The 24,428-nt window shown below is 36.2% G+C and overlaps 1 protein-coding gene across 1 annotated transcript in view; it reads right to left on the bottom strand.

Annotated features, from left to right (window-relative positions):
• Window positions 1–24,428, bottom strand: part of LOC149568408 (RING/U-box protein) — a 155,161-nt gene that overhangs the window by 57,119 nt on the left and 73,614 nt on the right. The window contains exons 6-8 of the mRNA XM_089821330.1: window positions 23,832–23,901; window positions 23,552–23,658; window positions 23,246–23,311 (exon numbers count right to left, since the gene is read on the bottom strand). Coding sequence (XP_089677456.1) covers window positions 23,246–23,311; window positions 23,552–23,658; window positions 23,832–23,901 — 243 coding nt within the window. The remainder of the gene's footprint in view (window positions 1–23,245; window positions 23,312–23,551; window positions 23,659–23,831; window positions 23,902–24,428) is intronic.

Below are 24,428 nucleotides of genomic sequence, written 5' to 3'. Positions count from 1 at the left end.
TTTAACTTCCCACATGGTTTCTTCAATGTTTTTATGGGTGTTATCAATATGCTCTAAGGCTGCAATGATCATATCATTTGATACTTTCAGCTTATCCTCCAAATTATATGTTCCAAAATCATCATCTAGAAATGGAATTTCTGATTGGTCCTCCAAATCAGCCCCCATTGTAATATTGCATTGCTCTAGTTCTTGAATACTAGACTCATTTTCAGCTGCAATGTTTTTAGAATTGTTCTCCATCTCAGGATCTTCCTTGCGTTGCTGGATTAACAAGTTCCCAACTTCCTCAACGCTGATCTTCACTTCTTGAGTTGACTCTTCTTCCTTGTTATCCTCACAAGTGTGACCAAGTGACCAAATATGCTTGCAAGTAAAACAAATATGTCATTTCCTCATTTCTTGGGATCCTACAACATGCAACCCCCTTGCATTTAGCTCTTCTTTAGCCCATTGTTTTTTGTACCTCTCAAGTTTTGGCTCAAATTGTTTCAGTACTTTGTTGACTAACTCACAAGCTTTTTTTGAAGCACCTTGTTCTTGATAGGATATTGCCATCAACATATGCATAAGAGGGCTGAAAATTAGCATCACTCTAGTTTATGGATGTAACCACAATGGTTTCCATAGCTGCTAAAATATCTGCATGGTGCTCTTTCCCAATTGTGACCAAGAAATGTTGAAACATGGTACAAATTAATTATACAATCCCATGTCAAGCATAGATTGCACAATCTGATTTCTGCAAATGACTTGAGGATGCCAGATCTTCTAGGAAATTGACAGCTACTACTGTCACCAAGATGTTGAAAATTGTCAATGATAAGTTGAACTACCTCCCTCATTATGTCTTCTTCGAAAGGTTCTTGAGGTGCCAAAATTCTTGTAACCTCCATTAAAAAAGTAACCAACAGCTTAACCTTGCCAGCTGAATGTTTCAAGCACTTATAAAGACTCAACTTTGTCACTATAGGAGCAAGAGCAATCTACAATAAATGAGGAGGTGATCTACCATGCTTAAGCATCCTTCCAATTTAATCGAAGTAATGAGAGTATGTTCCCTTGCTTATGAATCCAACTCCAACTTGCTACCTATTTCATAAAGTACTTTGGCCAAGCTATTATTTGATGCCATTTTTCGAGATCTGCTAATCCAATGCTACTAATGTTTGGCCTTGATCTACTAAGAAATTTGTACTAGCACTGCTCAATAGAAACCACAAATGTATGGAGTCAAAAATTAATCAAAAAGATTACATGCTAGTGCTGAATGGCCTACACTTGTTTTAGGATAGACATTAACTGTCCTCTTCTTATGTTGTTACCACTGAAAGCTCTACTTTGCAATCATTCTCTAATTCTCAAGAGCCAATAGGTGACAAACAACTCAAATGATACTGCGCACACATACACCCAATCCTTTGATACTCCAAGCACACAGTAGTAAAAAAAAATGACTGCCAAAAGTATAGCATTGTCAACTAAGAAATGCATTCCAGGCAAAAAATGTACAACTTCACTGTCAGACTGTAATCTTTCATATTGCCTATGCAATACTACATACTTCACTTATGACCCTACCATCTGAAAATTGGTATGCCCTTGTGTACTACTTTCAATTCATCAAGGCTTCAATACATGTTGGAGTTCCACACTGCATGGATATCTATTTAGTATATCGATTATATTTTCTTTATGCTGTCCACAAAAAACCAAATATCAACCCCAATAGTCGATGCTTAATATACTTTCAATACCTGACAAAAAGCTAAATCCTGGCAAACCAAGGAAATAAAATGTTTATCAACGAGTTTTATAAACAAATTCTAGTATACACAGATATACAGGTTTCAACTTCAGTGCAATATTACACCTTTACATTCACGACTTCTTGCGACTCGAATCTTAGTATTATTTCTATATTACATCGGCAAACAATACTTGCCAACAATTGTTATTATGACAACATCTCTGCATTCGCTTTTAATAGTCAACTCGAGCTTTCTTGTAGCTTGCAACTACCTCTATAATCGTATTTGATACATCCTTCTATCCCCTATGTCCACTAGTTCATAAGTATTGATGCCAAATGAAAAATAAATTCTACAATAACTTACCTTGGGATATATTATTTCCCAACTCTTATCACAGCAAGGAAGCTAATCACCAAAGTCTGCCAGTTAAGCCTTCGGTTTGTTGAAATTTATGGGAAATTTCCGTCAAACTATAACTCCTGCATAATTAAATCCCAGTTCACAATCTTCAAAGCACTTCTCAGAAATTTCCCTTTTTTTACATGACCAAAATTATTTTTGATATTGAATCTACTGATAGAATCCTCAACGCATTCCCTTTCTACTATTATGTCTAACAAATAGCTTCACCACTTTGTTGTCTGTCTGTGTTTGGCAAAGTTGGAGAATTAGCTATTTTGGACCTGCCTTCTCTTGATTGACTTTGACAATAAGCTCAAGTTTCTCTAAATTCTGCAACAACCATTCCCTCAAGTCCATCCAAAACCATGCAATGCTTATCTCCATCCTCCATGATAGCAATTATCATTACTTTTTCCAAAAATCACTACAGACTCATGCGAACCAATAAGGAAAGCATTGTGAACTAAATGGCTCTGCAGTTTGGTCTGGTTCATACCTGCCCAAAATATTTCTCAAACAATACTTGTAATACCAAACAGTTATTACAAACAACGCCATAGACAAACTGTTGCCCACCAAAAAACATGAAGGATAAGTAAGATTCCAAAGCCTTTCTTTCCATCACTGAAGACTACACAGACCAAGTTTAAGCTGCCACACTTGCACTCGATATATTTTATTATTCCACTGACAAACTATCAACAAATGGAAACTAGAGAGTTGCATCCATTACACCATTATTTCTGTACAACAGCGCCGGTAACATGCATCCAGATAAATACCTTTCACCTGAAGTTACATCTCCCAGATTAAAAATTCTGCGCTGAGTCTTAATGGCTCAAACTGCCATTGTTGTTACTAAGTCCAGATGAAAATATCAACTATAGTCTCTTGTTGTATATTAGGTGTATTCTGCTTCAAATTTCTCCCTCGATAATGGCTCGACTCATGAGGAAATTCATTACAAATATTTAATCTCCCTCCTATAGATTTGAATACATATTAAATTGTATAACTTAAAGTAACCAACCTCTTTCATAAACTCAATTGGCTCAAATATTACTGAGCTCATCAATAGTCGCTCTCATTTATTAATACCTTGAGTCACAACACCAATTAAGGAGATGGGCCCGCAAGTAACAATCCATTAGCCAAAATATTGCCATCCCAAACCTTACTCAGAGGAAAAATAATTCCAACGTGTTAAGCCTCCTCGGGTGCTAATTAAAATATATTACAACAAATATTAAAATGCTATGTAATTTATCAAACCAACAGCAATTCTCAAGATTTCACATGCTCAGGCCCAATAAATTAAGCAACAATCCCCAAAATATTATTTTGTCACAAACATTAACCAAGTCCAACCTCATCTTTGCCTTAACATTTTCTTTTTCTTGGTAAAGTTTAGTTGTCATTTGGTTAACTCGCGTCCATGGTCACTTATAAAAAAATGTTCTCTAAATATATTTGACAAATATAAATTGAATGAAATCTCAAGTCCATAATAACTTGCTCTTCCATGATGGCAAATACATTTGGGCAGCTTCAGATTATTTAAATCATTCGCTATTAATATTCATTGCCCATTGCAATCTCAAGTTTTAACACACAAGAATTATTTATTTTATAGCTTAAGGCACAATCCTAAAACCTTACCAACTCCTCTTTCATAGAGATTTCAAAAATATTGAGCTTCCCAACCTCAAAGGCTGGTAGTCTTATAAATCCTCTTTGTAAAACTATTTCAGAAAAACTTCACAAGCTAGCAAGAAGACCAGCTTCGAAAAAGCTTCTCTAAAGAATTTTTTTATTTTTGCATAAACTCCACAGCATGGCAAGATCTATGATCTGATAACACTGTAATATCCCTAATGGATATTTACCCAAATTTACTTACAAATAATTTTCGAAAAACAACATATATTTTTTGCAAATAAACCAGCAATGAACTACTAAATTCTCATTAAAATACTTCATAATACGTTACTGCATTATACATCAGCAATACAATAACCAGTTATCCAAAATCCAACCTTAAAAATAGTACTACAGTCAGATTGGAAACACCAAGAAAGAACCTATATGTGCAAACATGAACTCCGTCTTGAATCCACCACAAGGCTGAACCGGGTTTGCGACCGATTCCCAAGAAGAGTTTGAAGGTGTTCATCCTCAAGATCATGAACCTGAAAGCAAAGCTTCCACTTCCTCAAAGGGAAAACTGAAAACAATACCCAAATCCAAGCATATCAAAAATGAACTCCTCCTTTATCTTTTAAGGACCCATCTTGTGACTCTTGAGCTTCCCTAAACCTGTCCTTGTCCTTTTGCCAATTCGTCTCTTATTACCCCTTTTTTATTATTAAATTAACTTTAATAATTCTGCATTAAGTCCTCAATAGTCAATATTGATATAAATTGGGTCGGCCTATTAATTTTATCTAATGTGCCAGAGCGGGCATTACATGCTTCAATAACAAAATAATGTGGATTTCTAAAAATCCATGCACAACTCTATCAAAAACTAGACTCCTTCAAAAATTTCATCAACTCTTTATCTAGATTGTCTCAATGTTATCCCCCTTTAAAAATCTTCAAATAAATTGGCACCTCCAAACACTGTATAGAAAATAAGATGGCTTTTGTACAAAGTCCTAGTCATTGCACAACTCTCTACATGTATTCTAGAATAGAGGATTCTTTTTCTGCAAGTCACTACCAAAAATCGTCCTTTTATACATTTAACAATGCCAATCTTGTATTTCAAAATTGACTGTCTTGTATTTCAAAATTGACTATCTCACCAAATTAAATTCATTCTTTTTATCAACCAAAAGCATATACTTGACGAACTAATTTGTTTTAAAAAGGGTCAGCATTATATTCACAACACATACAACATCAACGCACCCATCATAGAGACTATCTTCAAAAAGATGACTACATTCCTTTGCTCAAGAGGTAGCAAAAAAAAAATTACAAGATTTGGTCTCCCGTCCTTTTTTAGCAAAAACCAAAAACTACACCACAAGAACGACTCTTTAAAAAAATGCCCAAAAACCAACAAATATAAATCAACTCTTTTTAAATTGGTAAAACAATATAAACACATGCCCATACTTCAAATATGCAGGTGACCAAAAACTGCCCAACCTACAGTTTCCAGCCCCGCACTCAATCATTTGTTTCACAAGATATCGCCTCCAAAAGACACACAGTTTCTTCGAAAAAATGGCTCCCTTGTTGGTTGATTCTTCACACAATTAAAACACTGCTATTTTTTCATAGAAATCTATACAACAAAAAAGACTCCACCATGTTGCAGACCCATTTTTTCAATATATAACAAATGTTCCCATTGTGAAGAGAATAACACTAATGTAGATACGCTCTAATACCACTGACGAAGGTACGCTCTGATACCACTGACAAAGGGCCACACCACCCTTACCAACTCATGACAAAGAATGCAACAAGATGAAGACAATTTTATTATAATTGAAAATCCAATAGTAATTACAATAACATTTTTGGCAAGATCTCTCAAGATCCAATCCAAACCCAAGCTAGCCCAGATCCACACTCTGGTAGAAACCTCTGAGATCTCAACTTGTGCTCGCAAGCCACCAAGCAACCTCCTTGTTTCTAAACCGCAGCCACTAGCTCTTCTCCAACCTTATCCAAGATCCAAGTGTAAACTGCCTCACATTCGGCGCTCTATCTACACACTCACAACTCCACCACAATCCTGCTATAAACTGCCTCACATTCGGCACTCTGTCCACAAACTCAGGAAAACTCACTCTTCACTTTCTCCTTCTCTTTCACACCTTCCAAAGCTTCTCCTTCTCAAGCTTCTACTCCTCGAGCTTCTCCTTGAGCTTTCACTTCTCAAGCTTCCACTTCTCAAGCTTCTCCTTGAGCTTTCACCTTCTTCTCGAGCTTCTACTCCTCAAGCTTCTCCTTGAGCTTCTCCTCCTCGAACTTGATTAGAAATGCTCATATGCCTTGCTTAAATAGGCACTTACCACCCAATACATGACTTATCCACAACCTTCTAGAATTCCTCCACAATCTTCTACAACTTCCATAACCTTCTACAATATCCACAACTTTCTACAATATTCATAACTTTCTAGAATTCTACCCACACACCTCGATAAATGGAATGACAACCATTTTTTTTATTTTTTTCTATTATGCCACCTATGCACCTCGAAAATAAAAATCCTCTTTTCCTTTCTTTTCTCCTTTTTCCCCTTTTTTATTTTTTTAAATTATTTCTCCTCTAATTTTTGTCACTTCCTCTATCCTCCACAAATTTTTTTTATTTTTTTTGCAATAATTTTTTCATGCAAGATGCTCCTGCATCAAACACCAATAAAAAATGTTTGAAGTTGTCTAAAGTTCACTTGAAAAAATTGTTTCCACAAAGGACCCTATAATGCTTCTGCATGATTATTAGAATATACTTAAGGAAATAAATGTAATTTGGCCAAGATGTTTTCACAATTATAATATCTGCCAACCATAAAATATAAACATAGATGATATCTATGTTTTATAGTTGCAGCCAAATAAAGGGACTGAACTACTAGTCCTCCTCAATTTATAAAGCAAATTAATAGAGTCATGATTCTAGATGTAATACCTCGGCTGGGTATCGTTCTCAAACTCTCAAATGAAAATCACAGAATAATGAACAGAAAATACTTGCAACTGATTTTATCAAAGATTCAACAAATAAACAGCAATTTCACCAATATCACAAATTAAAACAACCTCAAAATTGTTATTGCATTATACATCAGCAATAATAATAACTCTTATTACCACCCAAATCCAACCTTACAGAAATACAGTCAGATTGGAAGTATTGAAAATGAGAGATACAAATAAGTACAAGTGAGACACCTGAAATGATGCCTCCACTACAATGGGGTTTCGTCCACCGTCTTCCGACTTGTGGGTTTTCGTCCTTTAAGTGGGCTAAAAGATGAAGCTTCTGATTGACTCTCCAAGAGAGCTCAATATCCAAATCAAATCCAAGCAAATATCCAAGCCTGAAGAAATTAGCTCCTCTGCCTTTAAAAACCCAACCTATGACTCTTCAGCTTTCGTATTCCTATCCCCATTCCTCTTGCCAACTCATCTCTTATTCACTCTCCTTTCTTCTCTATTAAGTCCTCAACGGTCATAAATTGGGTTGGCCTATCAATTTCTAATGTCCCAAAAAAAGGGGACATTACACTAGATCATAGTAATGAGAAACGCCGCAAGTCAAGCAATTTAGCGATCCAAGGAAGCATGGGCGATTTTTGCTGACTCATTAAACCGAATCACTGATTTTTTACGCAAAAATCGCCTGAATTGCCAACTCAGCATTTTTTGTTAAAAACGGCCCCAAAAATCATCAAGTTCGTAAAAAATCATTTTTACGTATGTGATGGATTTATTTGTTATGTTCCTTGTTTATGTTAGGCTTTAGCTTCTATTTGATGATTTTATAGTGCACTAAAGTTATATTCAATAAAGGGTGCATGAAGTAAGTTTTAAATCATTAAAATCTTTAAATTTCAAGGGGTTTTTCACTTTGTCGGTTCGTTCGTAGCCAATTCATAGGCGATTCATGATTCTAGTAGGCCTTGCCAATTCCAATCTGATTCCGAGTTTTGGTTCTTTGCTCTAGATTATTCAAGTTTTAACATAACACAATATTTTGACATAAAAAAACAAGTAGACAAATAGGCTGCTTAAGTAGACATCCAACCAGCTTAAGCAAATAGCCAAGTAGCTCAACCAAACATCAAAACAACTCAAGCAACCAACCAACCAGCTCAAGCACACAACCAAGTAGCTCAAGAAACTCAAGCATTTCAGTAATCTCAAGCAGCTCAAGCAGTTCAAGAAAACAAGCAAGTAGAACAACTAATTTTCTATTACAATGAGTAATCCTCTTAAATTTATACAACCTTGATCATCAACCTTTGACATCAATGACTACATACTCAACAATCTACCCTTTTGTTATTGTGTATCCCTAATTGGATATTTTCCCTAATTTCTCTCAAAAACACAATACAAAAATTTAACAACAGATTTGAATGCAAAGATTTCCAATTCATTCAGCAAATACCATTATCCAGCTAAAATATATGTATTCTAGAAATAATATTGCTTTATAATCCCTCGGCAAAACAATGCAATAACCAATCTTAAACACTGAAATGCAATCAAATTGGTAATAAGAAAAGAAATATTTAAGCACAAGTGAGATACTTGTGTGAAATCTCCAGCAAGACAATAGGTTTTTGTCCACTATCTTTGAGCAAGAGGATTTGTGTTCAAATGGGTCAAAGGAGGTAATAGAATAACCTATGACCCCTTTCGACACAATTCATGACAACATGTGTCCCTAGGGGTCCTAGGACCCCTAGGGACCTATTTTATTTGTTCCAATAGGTCGAAAGGGGTCATAGGATAACCTATGACCCCTTTCGACACATTTCATGATAACATATGACACTAGGGGTCCTAGGAATATATTATAATTGTTCATATGAGTCAATACCTATGACCCCCTTCAATGCATCTCATGACAACATATGTCCCTAGGCATCCTAGGACATATATCACGTGTTCAAATGAGTTTAAAGGGGTCATAGAGCACCCTATGACCTATTTTGACCTATTACATGACAACATATGTTCCTAGGGGTACAAGGACCCATAGGAACATTTATTGAGCGTTACAAAGCATGGCTGAAAGAAAAAGGTCGTCCAATCTATAGATTTGCAACACGGAAAGCAAGAAAGAGAGGAATTAAATTATAGTAATGTTTCTGAATGACCAAAAATATGTCAATAGGACTCAAAACAAAAAAGCATCAACACAAGCGGCCAAGAACAAGTAACCCCAAGGAACAATGCTATGGAAAATTGGAATCATCAAGTACCACTAGCTGCACTTGAAATGGTGAAGTCATTGCTGCCACCATTAATCACTGTGAAGGGACCGAGAAAAGATCAGATAATGTTCATTAAGACATGTACAATGTTGCAAGGGTTAACCAAGATACTCCTGGGATCACATCCAACATCCAGAGCTGAAGTAACCCTTCTATTAGTTAAAAATCCCATAGCTCATCCACAAATAGATGGCAAGCCTAGCATTCATTAAATCAGTTGTATGGGAAAAAAACACAGCACAAACCATAGTTACAAGACCCAGTTTCGGCTCAGACTCAGCAAGCTGATTTTTTGACTTGGACTTGGCATCCAAACTTGGCATAAACTTGGCAAAGACTAAGCAAATTGAAAACCCAAGAAATCCAAAGACTTAAGGATTTAAAACTTGTTTCATGCATCATTTAATAAATTAACATTAAAAACACAATAATCCGGACAAATAGAAGCTATTTTCAACACTCAAGTATAAATGCAAATTTTAGGCTTTGGCTAAAGAAAATAAGTTCAACTAAATAACACAATAGAAATATAAATAGTGTCAATTGTCTACAATTTTCAAGGAATATAAAAACCATGGAATCAAATTATTCAGTACAATATCAAAATAAACACTAGAGACTAGAAGATTTAAGGCAAAGGGAAGCCTCTATCAATGACCACTCCACCCCACAACCCTTCTATGTGTAAGCTAAAGATAGGTCCTAGATGATTCTAAAGCCATGATATCATCTTGTATCTCAAGTTATCAAGTGCTCAACCTTGGTGACATCCACACCATTTGGGACCATATATAGGACTTTAGTTTAGATGTAAGCTTGAAGACTCTTTTAAGTCGACTAATAAACTTAGTTATCAACGTGGGCTTCCTAGCTATAGATTTGAATGCCTGCGGAAACGGATTTGAGACAAGTGCTTTGTGGGTGCCTGTTGGATGCACATAACATGCACCTGGCAGCATGGTGCTGCTTCCTAGAGACATCCACACCCATATGGATGCTTGGGATGGCTTCCAGCAAGCACCATTAAGGCATCTGGGAGCATCCTAACGCCTCCGCAAGCCCATGCCCAAAAATAAATTTAATGACTTTCCCACTTAGTTTTTTTTTAACATGTGCAAATAAGAATTTTTTCTTTTTTTTTGCCTTTAAACCCTAAAATGGCCCTAAAAAGGCTATTCAACCATTCATCTCATTTTGTTCTAATTAAGATTGATGAACATCGAATCATGAACTTTATTTTAATTTTGTAATTGTGATGATTTTCAAACTTGCATTGGAATCATGAACATGGATGTATATGATATGGTTTATAATCTTATTGAATATTCAGTTATTAGTTATAACTTATTTGAATTTCAATTTGTATATGTATTGAAGTATCATACTATCATATGTTTTAATTTTACATATTCATTTTATTTCTTTGCATATACATAATGTATGTGTGTGTGTATTCGTATCCCCCAAAAAAAACAGCCCATCTACACACCTGATTCTCACACCTGCATCTGGATCCACACCAAAATTGGTAACTTAGCTAATAATTTTATTTAGGCATAAACTAATATTTATTTTTTTTGGATTTTGTTTAAGGCTAAGTATTCCTTTTATTATCTTTATTTTGGTCAAATGACGTACTTTCAAAAGTATTTGTTGTGATCAAACAAAAACTAAAAACAAGGTAATTTTATTAAAATATTCTAATTTTTCTTTAAGCAGATTGATGGGATTTCATAAAATTTGGCAATTTTTTTTTAAAAAATTCAAGCCTCTTCTGATCTAGAAGTTTTTTCTAGAAATTTGTTTTCTGATTCTTTTAAATTAAAATCATTGGAGGTATTTTATGAAAATTTTGTAGATTGTCTTTGAAGATTTTCACTAACAATCGCAAGATTGGACATAGTTTTGATCACACAATTTCGTGGTTAGAGAAAAAGTATTTGATTTGCATATACTTGCGTGTGAGTTGCATATTCTTGCATATGCATTTTGTGAGCCGAGAGTATTTGCATGTTGCTTCTATGTGTTGTTTTACAACGCAAAGTCTCGTGTTTTGCCGCATGAAGGTTTCTCTAATGGGTTTTAATAATTTTGACCCTTAAAAAATTTCTATTGGGATTTCATAATTTTTCCCTTAAAAACAATTGATAGGTTTCCGTTATTTTTTCCCTTCAAAAAATTTCTGATGACTTTCATATTTTTTTTCTTCAAAATTTTCTAATGGGATATCATAAGTCTTTCCCTTCAAAACTTTTTGATGTTTGTTCATAAGTTTTTCCCTTAAGAAAAATTATGGATTTCCATTACTTTTTCCTTCAAAAAAATTTCTGATGGGTTTTCATAATTTTTTCCTTTAAAAACATTTTTGATGGTTTTTATAAATATTTCCCTTAAAAGTTCTTGATTGTACGATTCACAAAGTTGTGTGGGATTCCTTTGTGGTTGCTAACCATTCTTTTTAGAAAAAAAACAAATAATTGTAATCTTCAATTTGGCAATATTTTCCTAAACAACTATGAGCTTTTGTAGTCTTTTTTGGGGCCTACTGCTTTTCTACAAAAATGTGGAGGGTTCGCCAATTTTTCTTCAAAATCATGGCAGCTTTCTCAGTATGTATTCATTATCCAACATCAGGTTGTATGTTTAATAAGGATTTATGGTTAGAAGCTAGGTTGCCAAATTCTCTCCAACAACTCTAAAAGTCTGGTTCAATTCTGTACAAAGTCTGGTCCTTGTCAAATTCTATTAGAGGAACCTAGGCAGAATTTGGAATCAATTTTGAAGAATTTGTTGCCCAGCAATCAAACCCGGGCTGAATTCGGTCTCAAAATAGTATTTTTAACTTTTTTAACGTGTTATTTTTTCCCTAATTTGATCTATTTGAGCTTCCCAACCTCAAAAGTGACCACTAAAAAGGCCAAAAAAGAGGGTTTAGATGTCATTCATGCATTTGTGAATAAAAGTGAAAACTTGCTTGTAGAGATATCCAAATTGATAATTATAGTGTTAATGTAGTTTTTTTTTATTTCTTAGTGGGTTCTTTATTTTTTCCCTTTATTACTAGGTTTTTCCTACACTTTTAATAATCTCATTTAGGTTAATAAAGCATGTCTTATTAGGTGAGTGGTTGCAAGGTGTCACCTTCCTACATGTGAGCATCCATTAGCTATCTTGGGAAGATACTTTTCTATCTTTAGTCCGATAGATGGTTGCTCATCATTAGTTGGTGTCGCCGCCTCCTCCCTCTTCCTAGTCTATATAAGCATGCTACCTAGCTTGTATTTGTATCTCTTGCTTTTGCATCTTCTTAATGTTATTTTGTATCTAACATTTGCATTACTCTCTTGGAGACTAACTCTGTGTTGCTATTTTGATTTTGTATCATTTGCATTCATAGTTAGATTTGGCTTTCATTTCACCGAGATTGGCTATCATCATACAAGTTGCAAAACTGGGGTTTTGATCTCAAATCTGACAAGCAACTTGCATATTTGGTGTTTTCAATCAATATTGTAGGTTCCAACATGCCATTGATTGTTCTAGGTAGCTGATTTAACCTTTGCATGATGTCCTTTGGTTGTTGGGGTCATTTTTTGTTGCTAAAGGCGTCTGATTTACACTAGATCTACATCTTCTATATATCAGCAAGAAAAACACCTTCTGGGTTTTGTTCGCAACATTGAAAAGTCATCTGGGTATCTTTTAGTTTTTGCATGCAATTTGTATATTTTGCAAAATCAAGTGCGGAAAACTACATCCGTACCCCTCTCCTTTGTCAATCGCAAATTTGAACGTAGTTTTCAAATGCCCCATTCTTGCTCATACGAACTCTGATTCTAACAATTTTTGTTATGATCTTGGCTTTTTTTTTTGTGCTCTATCCACTAGTGCAATCATTTTTTGATTTTCATGCATAAATTTTTGAGAAATTTCACAATCTCAGTCGTGACTTTGCACAGTTCTCGTTTTGGGAACTTCGAAGGATCATAACTTTTTCATATGACCTTGTATCAAGGCGATTCTTTTTTTGAAAGTGCATGATTTTTTGAGTATATCACAATGGTACTATTTATTTCTCTGAGTATTGTGCCAAAGTTGCATTTTCAGCATATGCTCTTCGTGAGGGTTTTGTAATGCATTGAAATCAAGACCACTTAGTATTTCTTGCTAGTGGTACTTGTAAACACACTAATATAAAGTGCCAAATCATTTTTTTTTTTTTTTTTTGCGAGGGGGGGGAATTGTCTTGGCTGGATTCTCTTCCTTTTAGCATTTCTTCATCATGGATCAAACAAATATGCCCATCCTAACTCCATACAATTACTTTGAGTGAAAATCACGCATGACAATTCACTTAAGGAAAGCTAGATTAAATAGGATAACTATGGGTCTTGAAACTAAACTTGATAAAAATGAAGATAAGCCTAAGTGGTTTAACAAATGTGATGAGGTATATGGAACATTGTGTTTGTCTGTTCCTCCTTATTTGCTCTTTCACATTGAGTCTTTGGATACACCAAATGAAAAATGGACAAAGCTAGAAACACTATTTGGCACACCAGATTCAATGAGGGGTCATATGTTGGAAATTGAACAAATTAGTTTAAGTCCAGGCAGTTTCAACACAATCCAGGATTTCTTCACTAAATTGAAATCACTGAGGTTGCAGTTAAAACAATGTGGAATTGAAAAAGAAGATGAACAAATGATTCTTAGTATTCTCTCTAAGCTAGGTTCAGAATATTATGTGTTTGTCTCTACCTTCTATGCTACTAAGGGTGCACTTGGTACTCAATTCACTAGGCCATCTTTAGATGATTTTGCTATCAATCTCACTCGGCAACAGGACAAGCTAATCCAGATGGGCACTCTTAAGTCCTCTAAGCCACATGCCTTGGCTGCCAACCAAGGCACAAAAGAACAAAAAGGACAAAGTAGTAACAACAATAGTAAGGATAAGAAACAAAAGAATAGGAAGGAGAAGAGGGATCAGATATCGGTTGCTTCAAAAGCAACTATTGATACCCCATCTTCCAAAGGTGATAAGCCTAAGAAAGAAAGGGTCCAATGTGCCTATTGTAAAAGACCTAGTCATGATGAACATAAATGTCTAAAGAAACAAATTTATCACTTGACACACATTCTTGAGAAGAATAATATCAATGTTCCTGAGTCTATCAAACAAAGTTCTAATGAAGAGTCTAACAAGACAAAAGAAAACAGCAAGGGGAAAGGAAAGGGCAAGGCCCTTGTTGCAATTGCTTCTTCCCGATCCACTTGGGTTCTTGATTTGAGTGCTTTGCACAACATGGCTTCATCTAAGGAAGAACTTGCATCTTTGGAGCCGTGTACTATGCCTTCTATTTTGATGGGTGATGACACTCATATTGAGGTGTGTGGGAGAGGGTCTATTGATGTGGGGGATGGCACATTCCATGATGTTCTTTGTGTGCCCTCGTTATCAACTAATCTCCTATCGGTATACTAGATCACTGACACAGGTTCAAGCAAGCGGGTTGAGTTCACTCCTGATTCAGTGGAGATACGTGAGTTGCACAGTGATTCGACAATTGCAGTTGGCAAAGCAGATCATCAATCACGACTCTATCTGTTTTCTCACTTTCTTCTTGATCCTCCTTCGACTGTTTTGCTCACTCACTCTAATGATGTGAGTAAATTATGGCATGAGCGGTTTGGCCATCTTAACTTCCTCTACTTGAATCAACTCAACCAGTAAAGCATGGTCACAGGATTGCCTTCAGTTCAGTTCTCAGGTGGTGTTTGCCAAGGTTGCATTCTTGGTAAGCATCCTAAGGAAAATTTTGACAAAAGTAAGGCATGGAGAGCTTCAAAGATACTAGAGTTCGTTCACAATGATTTGGCTAGTCCATTTCAGCATCCTTCTTTCAACAAGGCCCAATATGTCCTCACATTCATTGATGACTTTTCTCGATATATGTTGGGAGTTGAATGAACATGTCAGACAAGATATTTATAGACAGTACATTATCACTACCTCGAGTAATCCCCTGGGAGGTCTGCGACCTAAGATGGCCTTCTATGTTGAGCATTTTCTTGAGATACGGGATGGTATTATTGTTCACCCTACTTATCTATATTGACGTTGGAATCATGCCTTACAATTTTCTTTAGGCTCTTTCAGAGTTGGTTCTCACCGCCTCAGGGCTTAGACCGATAACCACATGGATCGAGCTGATCAAATATGTCAGTTGTGTACTTTGGCAAAGATTGAGACTGAGATCCACTTCATTTTTTGATGTCCTCTGTACTATGAGATCAAAAGGAGATTTTACTCCTTTTCAGAGACTATTCTTCTCTTTCGATGTTCTTTAACTATATTGATCAGCAATGTCTTGCATTTTATCTTTAGGAGGTCACCCACCTTCGGGAGATTACCCTACAATCTTTTATACCTCAAGGGCGTACTTCAGACCAGCTCAATACTGCCTTTTTCTCTCCCTTGTCTCCTCCACGAAGTTTGAAAAGGCCTTCCAGTACTTCTCATTCCCGATTGGTTAGACACTACACCAGTCTCTTCAGGCAGCGACAGTCCTACAGTGGTTCTACACAGCATTCTAAGACTATGGATCGTTCACAGGTTTACCCCTCTATTACTGATTTCTTTGTGTCAAGGAAAGACCCTTAGTCTTTACCTTGCCTTCTCACTTGTCTTGTTTCTTGCTTTTGTTCTTCTCAATCACCGTTTGGCGATTCTACTTGGAGGGCTCTTCTATAAACCTGGTTGGTTTCTCGTGGACATTAATATTATTATCTTATCTCAAACAAAAGTAAGAGGTATTTGATCATTTTCAAGACTTCAAAACTTTTGTAGAGAAGCAATCCAGGAAAGCCATCAAAGTTTTGTGCACTGACAATGGCGGTATGTCAACCATCAGTTTGAGAGATTTTACATTTCAGAGGGGATCAATTTACAGCATTCAGTTCCATACAATCATCAGCAGAACAGTGTTATAGAATAGAAGAATATATCTTTGAAGGAAATGGAAAACTGTATAATTCACTCTAGATCTCTTGCACCACAGTATTGGGCAAAGGCCATTAACTGTGCTTGTTATATCCAGAACCGTGTTCCTCACCAAGCCTTGAAGGGAGTTACTCCTTTTGAAGCTTGGAGTAGTCGAAAACCATCAGTTAAGCACTTTCGAGTTTTTGGCTCTCCTGCATGGGCCCACATTCCTGCAAAGAAACGCAAGACCTTGGATCTACAAAGAAAACCTTGCATATTTGTAGGTTATCCTGATGGTGTGAAGGGTTATCGATTGCTCCACCCTACTACACATGAGTTGTTCATTGAGAGGAGTGTTCAGTTTGAGGAGGGATCCTCAAGCTCACTTTCTATCACTTCTCCAACTCCTACTTTGACATTGGAGTCACTTGGAATACATGACAAATCTTCTAATGAGTTAGATTCACCTAAGCAGTCTTCTACCTCCACATCCGATGCAAAGAGTGTTTCAGAGGACTCACCTCCTTCCTCTCCTAGTCATCATCCGAAGGTTGATGATTCCCCTCCAGATTCTCCATCTTCCAATCCACTTTGGGCTAGACAGACCTTGCAGTCTACAGGTGATTGGGTTGGGGATCTGTCAAACACCAGGTGGACTCGTTTACAGTTCCAGGATGCTCCACATGTCTTCATTGCTACTACCTCAGATCCACAGTCCTTTCATGAGGCTTCTGGTATTCCTGAGCGAGATACAGCTATGCAGGAAGAATATAGTTCCTTGATGAGGAATCACACTTGGGATCTTGTCCCTCTTCCTAAGGGAAGAAAACTTGTTCGATGTAAGTGGATCTGTCAGACAAAATTTGTAACAGATGGGTCGATTGACAAGCATAAGGCTCACTTAGTTGCCAAAGGATTCTCCCAGGTTCCTAGGATTGACTACTCTGAGACTTTTGCACCAATTGTTCAAATGAATTCCGTTTGACTTGTTCTTGCCATTGCTGCAGCTAATCATTGGGAAGTACATCAGATGGATGTGAAGAGTGTTTTTCTTCATGGTAACCTTCATGAGATCTACATAGAGCAGCCACAGGGCTTCCTTTAGGATTCTTCACTTGTGTGTCGTCCTCGGAAGTCTCTCTATGGCCTCAAAAAGGCTCCTTGGGCCTGGTATGCCAAGATGGACTCCTTCCTTCTATCAGTTGGGTTCACTCGGTGCCATTATGATCCTAATGTCTATATTCTACAATAGGGTGATTCGCTCCTATTTTTGGTTTTGTATGTTGATGACTTGCTAATCACAGGAAGTTCTTCACCCACCATTAAGGCTATCAAAGCTACCCTTCATGACAGTTTTTTGATGACTGACTTGGGCTTGTTGCATTACTTTCTCGAGATTGAGATCTTTCAATCTCCTTATGGGATCACCATCACACAGTCCAAGTATGCTTTAGATTTACTCTCAAGGTTTCATATGGCTAACTGTAAGCCTACTCCGACTCCCTTCTCCACTTGTTGATGGCACTTTGTACCAACAATTTGTTGCGAGTCTCATTTATCTGACTCATACTAGACTCGACATCTCATATGTTGTAGGCATGGCCTCCTGAGCTGCACTGGAAAGCAACCAACCGAATCCTTCACTACATTCAAGGTTCTCACAGTTGTGGGATTCACTACGCAGTAGGTATTGAGCTTGATTTGGTGGGCTACACAAATTTAGATTGGACGGGTGATTCTCAGGATCGCAAGTCTACTTCAGGTTACAGCTTCTCACTTGGTTCAAGTCCTATTTGTTGGTTGAGCAAAAAGCAATCTGCTATTGCTCTATCTTCTACTGAAGTTAAGTATCGGGGGGTTGTGAATGCCACCACTGCATTTGGCTTCAACATCTCCTCACTAAGTTTGGTATCCAGATCAGACGGCCATCAGTCATATTTTGTGACAACCAGAGTGACATTCAAATCTCACAAAATCCGGTCCATCATCAACAGACCAAACACATAGAGATCCACATGAACTATATCCAGGAGCTCATCCATGGTCATGTCATCGACCTTTGTTATTGTCCGACTTCTGAGCAGGTTGCTGATATCTTCACCAAACCATTCACTGAGACCAAGTTCCTTCATTTGCAAGCTTTACTAGAGGTGTGGGATGCTTCATCTTTTGGGGGGCCTCTTCCTCTCACTCGGAGTCCTAACTCTTTTTTTGGGGGGTCTCTTTTCTCTCTCTTTTGGGGAATTTTATGTACATGGGTACCTCATCAGGCCTGACTTGTCGAGACCCATTTCTACATCCACCTAAGCTTCACTTATGGGGGGTGTTAGTGTAGTTTTTTATTTCCTAGTGGGTTATTTATTTTTTCCCTATATTACTAGGTTTTTCCTACACTTTTAATAATCTTGCTTAGGTTAATAAAGCATGTCTTATTAGGTGAGCGGTTGCGAGGTGTCACCTTACTACATGTGAGCATCCATTAGCTATCTTGGGAAGATACTTTTCTATCTTTAGTCCGATAGATGGTTGGTGTTGCCACCTCCTCCCTCTTCCTCCTCTATATAAGCATGCTACCTGGCTTGTATTTGTATCTCTTGCTTTTGCATCCTCTTAATGCTATTTTGCCTCTAGCATTTGCATTACTCTCTTCGAGACCAACTCTGTGTTGCTATTTTGATTTTGTATCATTTGCATTCATAGTTTAGATATCTATTCTTTACACTCGTTTTCTAGGTTATTAATCTTTTCAGATTCTAAGATATAGAGGAATTTGTTTAAACAAACAATCATATCTTTGAATCTAGAGCTTAAAATTTGAATCTCAAGTTTTTATCTTGCCTAATTAGAAATCCTCTAACCAATAAAAATAAAAATTCAGATAACTGCACTTATCTTTTTATGATTCCTTTCGCTCATATTCTCCCCTTGATATGGAAATATGTCTCATGCATGTGACCAAACTAGTGTATCATGTTGAATGTATGGCTAAATGATACAATTAATATCCTATTGAACTGAAACATAGATATGGTGGTGTATTTTGCTATGATTTTGTAAGGACAAACACAAATACACATACACTTTTGTTGTTGCATAAATACACACATTTTTTTTAAAACATATGTTTTTGTACGGACGAACCCAAAATGAATCCAAATCCAACCCAAAACAAATTGGGCGAATTTTGAACCTGAATCTTGAGCCCACATTTGTAGCAGAATCTGAACTGGCAACTTAGGGTTTTATCATAGTTGGAAAACTCAGAGTTTCTCTGCTTGGTGAGTTTTTTTTCGAAAAACTCACAACTCGGCAAGGGCAAAACTCGCTGAATTTTGGGAAAACACTCGCCGATGCAACAAAATCATAGATCAAACACTCAAAAATATCATTATTTGATGCCAGTTTGCATTTGCAGCATTGTTAAGTCATTTTTGTAGCTCAGGGGCAAGCGGATTTATACAAATAAAATAGTTAAGTTATTACTTTTAAGTTATATTTGTATAAATATTGTCAAGATGTTTGAGATAGGTTTCAGCTTCATAGGAGTTAAAATGCAGATTCTAGATTTTTGGGGTTTTTCAAAATGTTCCTGGCTTAGCCAAATTTCAGGATTCAGCATGCCTTTTGTGGTGTTATCTCCCACAACTTGTCCTGGCTATTCGAGGTCAAATTGAAGTTGGGACAATGATTTTCTAATGATTCTAACTCATTTTCTCACAAATCACTTGGTTTGAATCCTATATTCGTAAGTCCTAACATATGTAGCTCAACCACTCGCTCTCACCCAAGACAAGCATTACTTTCCAGCATGCTGAAATTGCTCAAACTCACGCTCGAACTATTTTACTATGATGTATTCTCATTTTTTTTAAAGAAATAATGTATTTACTTCTAGTTTTATACAAACTATTTACTACTTTGCTTCCCACCATCAGCGTTCCACATGAGAATCCGGTTTTGTACCCACTTTGCATTTATATATAAATAAACTCTGCTTGTTTCTCTTGTGTTCTCATTAATTAACTCATTGGATGCATCTTCTCTTTGAATTTTGTTTTTTTTTTTTAAAGTACTAATTAAATTTAAGCTATTTTTTAGGTTCCTGAGTTTTCTTGTAAAAACAGGCCGAACTTTTCCGCAGAATTTTTGTTGGGCTAGGCGAGTTTGTGCTGAGTGAGAGTTTTCCAACTAAGGTTTTTATGATTTATCTGACTTTTTGGTTTTTTCCTGATATTTGTAATATATAATGAAGTACAAACTGAAAATACAAGTACAGATGAAAGGTACAGCAAAACATCAATTTAATGTTTTTTTATTCACTCCAATCAACAAACATATCCATACACGTTTGCTACAGACCAGAAAGTTCTTGAGATGTTCTATGGCACATAAAATAGTCTGATTTCATGCATAAGGTTGGTTCATTAAGTAACAGAAGGTCTCAAACTCCAAGAATTTGCCTAAAATAGCTTTCCAAATCCTATGCCCAGCTCACAAATTGCCGCAAACAATCAAGTAGATGTACAGAAGACTGGGTGTGCTAATGGCGACGAATAAATAGAACCAAAATGACCCAGATCTGCAATCTACTCCCTTAAATCTGCCCTGCAAAAAAACTGAACACTGATGCTTTATCAATCTGCTCAGTGATGAATCCTGAATAAATGATCCTCCAAGAAAAGTTGGGTTTTCTTCCAGCCTTCCAATCTCCAAGGAGTTTTTGTTTCTAGAAATCCCTATCTGCTGTAGAACTAGAAACTCTTCCTCAGATCTCAATTTCAATTTGTTGCTGTAAGAATGAATGACTAAAAGATGAAATGAAACCTCCTCATGTTACTTTATTGACTCCAAACCCTAATTGCCTCTTCTCCAGCTTATTTTAATAAACTTATCTCCCCTCATCAAGTTCAACTCCCCTAATGACCCCTATATTAATAATAATAAGTTGGTTTAAAACAGCTTGATTTAAGCCTTCCTAGGCATCGTGTCCCATGGTGGCCCACTTATTGGCTACTATATTAAAATAATCTAAAGTAACTTTATTAGATGTTTATTTTATTTTATTTAGAACATTAAATTTATAACTTCAATATTGCATTTTAATCTTGAAATCGTCATCTGCACTCCAAATAAAACTGAGTGTTGAGTCTAAATATATAAGGGCCACTGGCAGTCCCCTCCATAAAAATAGGACCCCTTCCTGAATTTTAGGAAACTATCTCAAACCATCCGGAATGACTCAAAATACCTCCCGGAACAATTCCCAGTCTCCTAAAACATAGTGATCCTCTTAAAAAATGGGCATACTCCAAAAAAATAGGAGGAAGTCTCAAGCTGTCCGGAATAGCTAGTAATGATCCCTGCTAAGCTCCACAACCCTTGGTTGCATATCCTAACCACTTTGTTGACCTACGGGAACCCCCTGATAATAGACCAACCTCTGCTATAGCTTGAACTGCCAAAGAAAGGGACATTAGATTGCACCCACTCACTTCTTTGCAAGCTTCCCTTGTTTTGTGACTTCTCTCTTCCAAATTCTTAAGTCTCTATCTCTAGCCTAAGGTGAGTATTTATCTTTATCATTCTCGTTTTCCACAGGAGATAAAAATAGCAAATGAGAAAGTGAGGCAATTCGCCTTCTAGTGGATTCACAACCTCAAGCACCAAACACAAACCGTACAAATACATATGGATAAACTAAGCTAGATGTCGAATTTAATATTGCAACATATGTACAAGCTCAACATGTGACATGCAGTATGATGTTATAGTGGGAGAACTTTACAACACATACATCAAAGTGATTAGCATATAGCATGGCTGTCACCAGACACATTTTGATCTTCTCATACTTAGGTAGTCCACATTGTCTTTTTGGCAAGTGACCAGAAATCCAGATTCAACGTGGTTTCTTGGGCAGGAAACCAAAAATCAGCTTCAACATGTTGTCTCAGGTGAGAGACCGTAAACAATGGAGACCTTGATGTTGCGACTGTGCTCCTCTCAAAACATTCTGCCTAATTATAAAACACGGACTCAATTTTGAACCCATATGACTGTTTATGGTCCCTACAAGGTATCCATGTCACAACACAATTGATCATATTCAACATGGTGTCACAGGTGCAACATGGGAATTTTAATGTCACAGTTGTGCATTGCTTTCAAAAGATTATGCAATTTCAAATAAAACAAAAAAATAGTACTCTATTTCAAGCCTTTAGACAAAAAATTGACCTATTTAACTCTTAGATATTTGGGATATTATTATGTCTAACAAGCTAGAAAATTATCCCAAATATGATATTTTTCTCAAGCTATGACAAAATGCTCAGTATAATGTTGCATCTACAAGACCAAAGAATGCTCTCAAACACGCAGGATAAAATTGTCCTGCATCACATGAGATCAACAATGGAAATGTCACCCAAACTTCCATGCCTTGGGGGTTTAAACATATGAGCTCACTTCTTACCTGCTTCTACAAGTAAAAGGTTTGAAGATATTTGAACCATATTTCAGAGGCAGCAAGTTGGTTATCAAAGAAGTTTGAAACACATTCATATGTCAATTGTACCTTGTTTGGATCGATCACAAATTACACATGTTGTGACAACATAATCTCAAAAGTTTACTCATTAGCAAAATCAAGAACAGACACGTAATTGACCAAGATAGGTTAAATTTACCAATAACCATAGGAAATCAGCAACTCGTTGAAAATTGCAATACATGTGGACTCCAATGAAAAACTGTTCTGCTGGCATCTTTCAAAACTATTCTGTTCTTTAATATTTTCTCTATATTTCCCTTCGTTGAATAACTATGAAGTTTCTTCCAAGTATTTCTCATCTATGCACTCTACTGTCACTCTTTATCTTTGCCAAGTCAATCACAAACGGATGACTACTTTGGTTATCAAGTTGATGTTTAATATCCCATTCATAAAATGCAATAACTTCAAAAAAAACCATGTTGCAAGACAAATTATATAAAAATTGTCAAAAATTAATTCTTTGCATGCACCTCATTCAACAAATATCAGTTAGATTTCAGAAATTTAGTTCAGACACCAAGAAGAACAAAAATTTGAAAATAACTAGATCAATATTTTCTTCTAATTATTTTACCTTGGGCAAAGCCAGGTACCTTCAATTGTAAATTCTGGATCAAATCCAACACATAGAGCATGGTACCTGAACAAATCAGCACACTCCTAAAACATTATTAATTATTTCAAGTACTTTAATTACTAATCACTTAAGAAACTAAAAGATCAAAAATTGTCTGATTTCCCTAAACCACGGATCATATTATAGATGTCAACAAAGCAATACAGATTGACTAAGGAGGAGATGAGATTTAGTATTCACAATCTACTCTCTGGAAGTGACTTTCAAAATTTGTGATCTAAGGAACAAGAATTAGTTCAAAACCAGATATCACAGGAGTCGCATGCAATAGAAGTATCAAGAGATGAGGACTCCTCTGTTGTAACTCCAGATCGTATTTTGCAGCCATCTCCGTCCAAACAAACAATTGCCTACAGGTCAGATACTAGATTAGAACCCACTGAATTAAATGCTTGAATTATGTATACAGTATAATACTTCCATGGAAGGAAACAATTTTAGTTATTTTGGTGCCATCGGCATCAAATCATTAAGAAAAATACAGTAGCAGAAAGAATTTAGAGATAGGTCAAAGGACGTGTACATCTTCATCAATGTAATAGGACGGGAAGGAGAGTGCCCTATTATCCCCATAGATACACCAGCTTTCATCCCTAGCACAAAATAAGAAACAAAAGAGTGAGGACAATAGAACATGCAGCTTCCATCCACTAGGCTTGTGTTGAATAATTTCTTGATTAAAATTATTTTGGTAGCGTAATCCTCAAATTAAGCTTTTCCTGTTCATGATATTGTGTCAATTAATGTGTGACTTCTGTACGTTGACAATAACTAAAAAATATGAATAAAACCCAAAGCGAACATAATCATCAATACAACTTTAACAAATGTAATTTGCATTCATATTAAATAGACTACATTACCAATCCAGGTCTGAATTCAGATACACTCTTATGACAAATTACCATAAAAATTTATAGGATCATATGTGCCTGAGTATTAAAAACCTATAACCCCCTTTTCTCTGGACCTTACCAAGAGATTTGTTTCATCTTTCTCTTGGTTGATCCATGGGAGCATCCATAACAAAACCTAGAGAACTGCAAAAGCAGGAAAAATGAAACACACAATACAATGTGATAGGCATTTAAGGCTATGTCATAAGTCACAAGGTTTGTGT

This window comes from Cupressus sempervirens, chromosome 3 (assembly GCF_028749045.1).
Source record: "Cupressus sempervirens isolate cs-2001-9-10 chromosome 3, ASM2874904v1, whole genome shotgun sequence".
Taxonomy (NCBI): Eukaryota; Viridiplantae; Streptophyta; class Pinopsida; order Cupressales; family Cupressaceae; genus Cupressus; species Cupressus sempervirens.
This window is presented reverse-complemented; position numbering and strand designations above follow the sequence as displayed.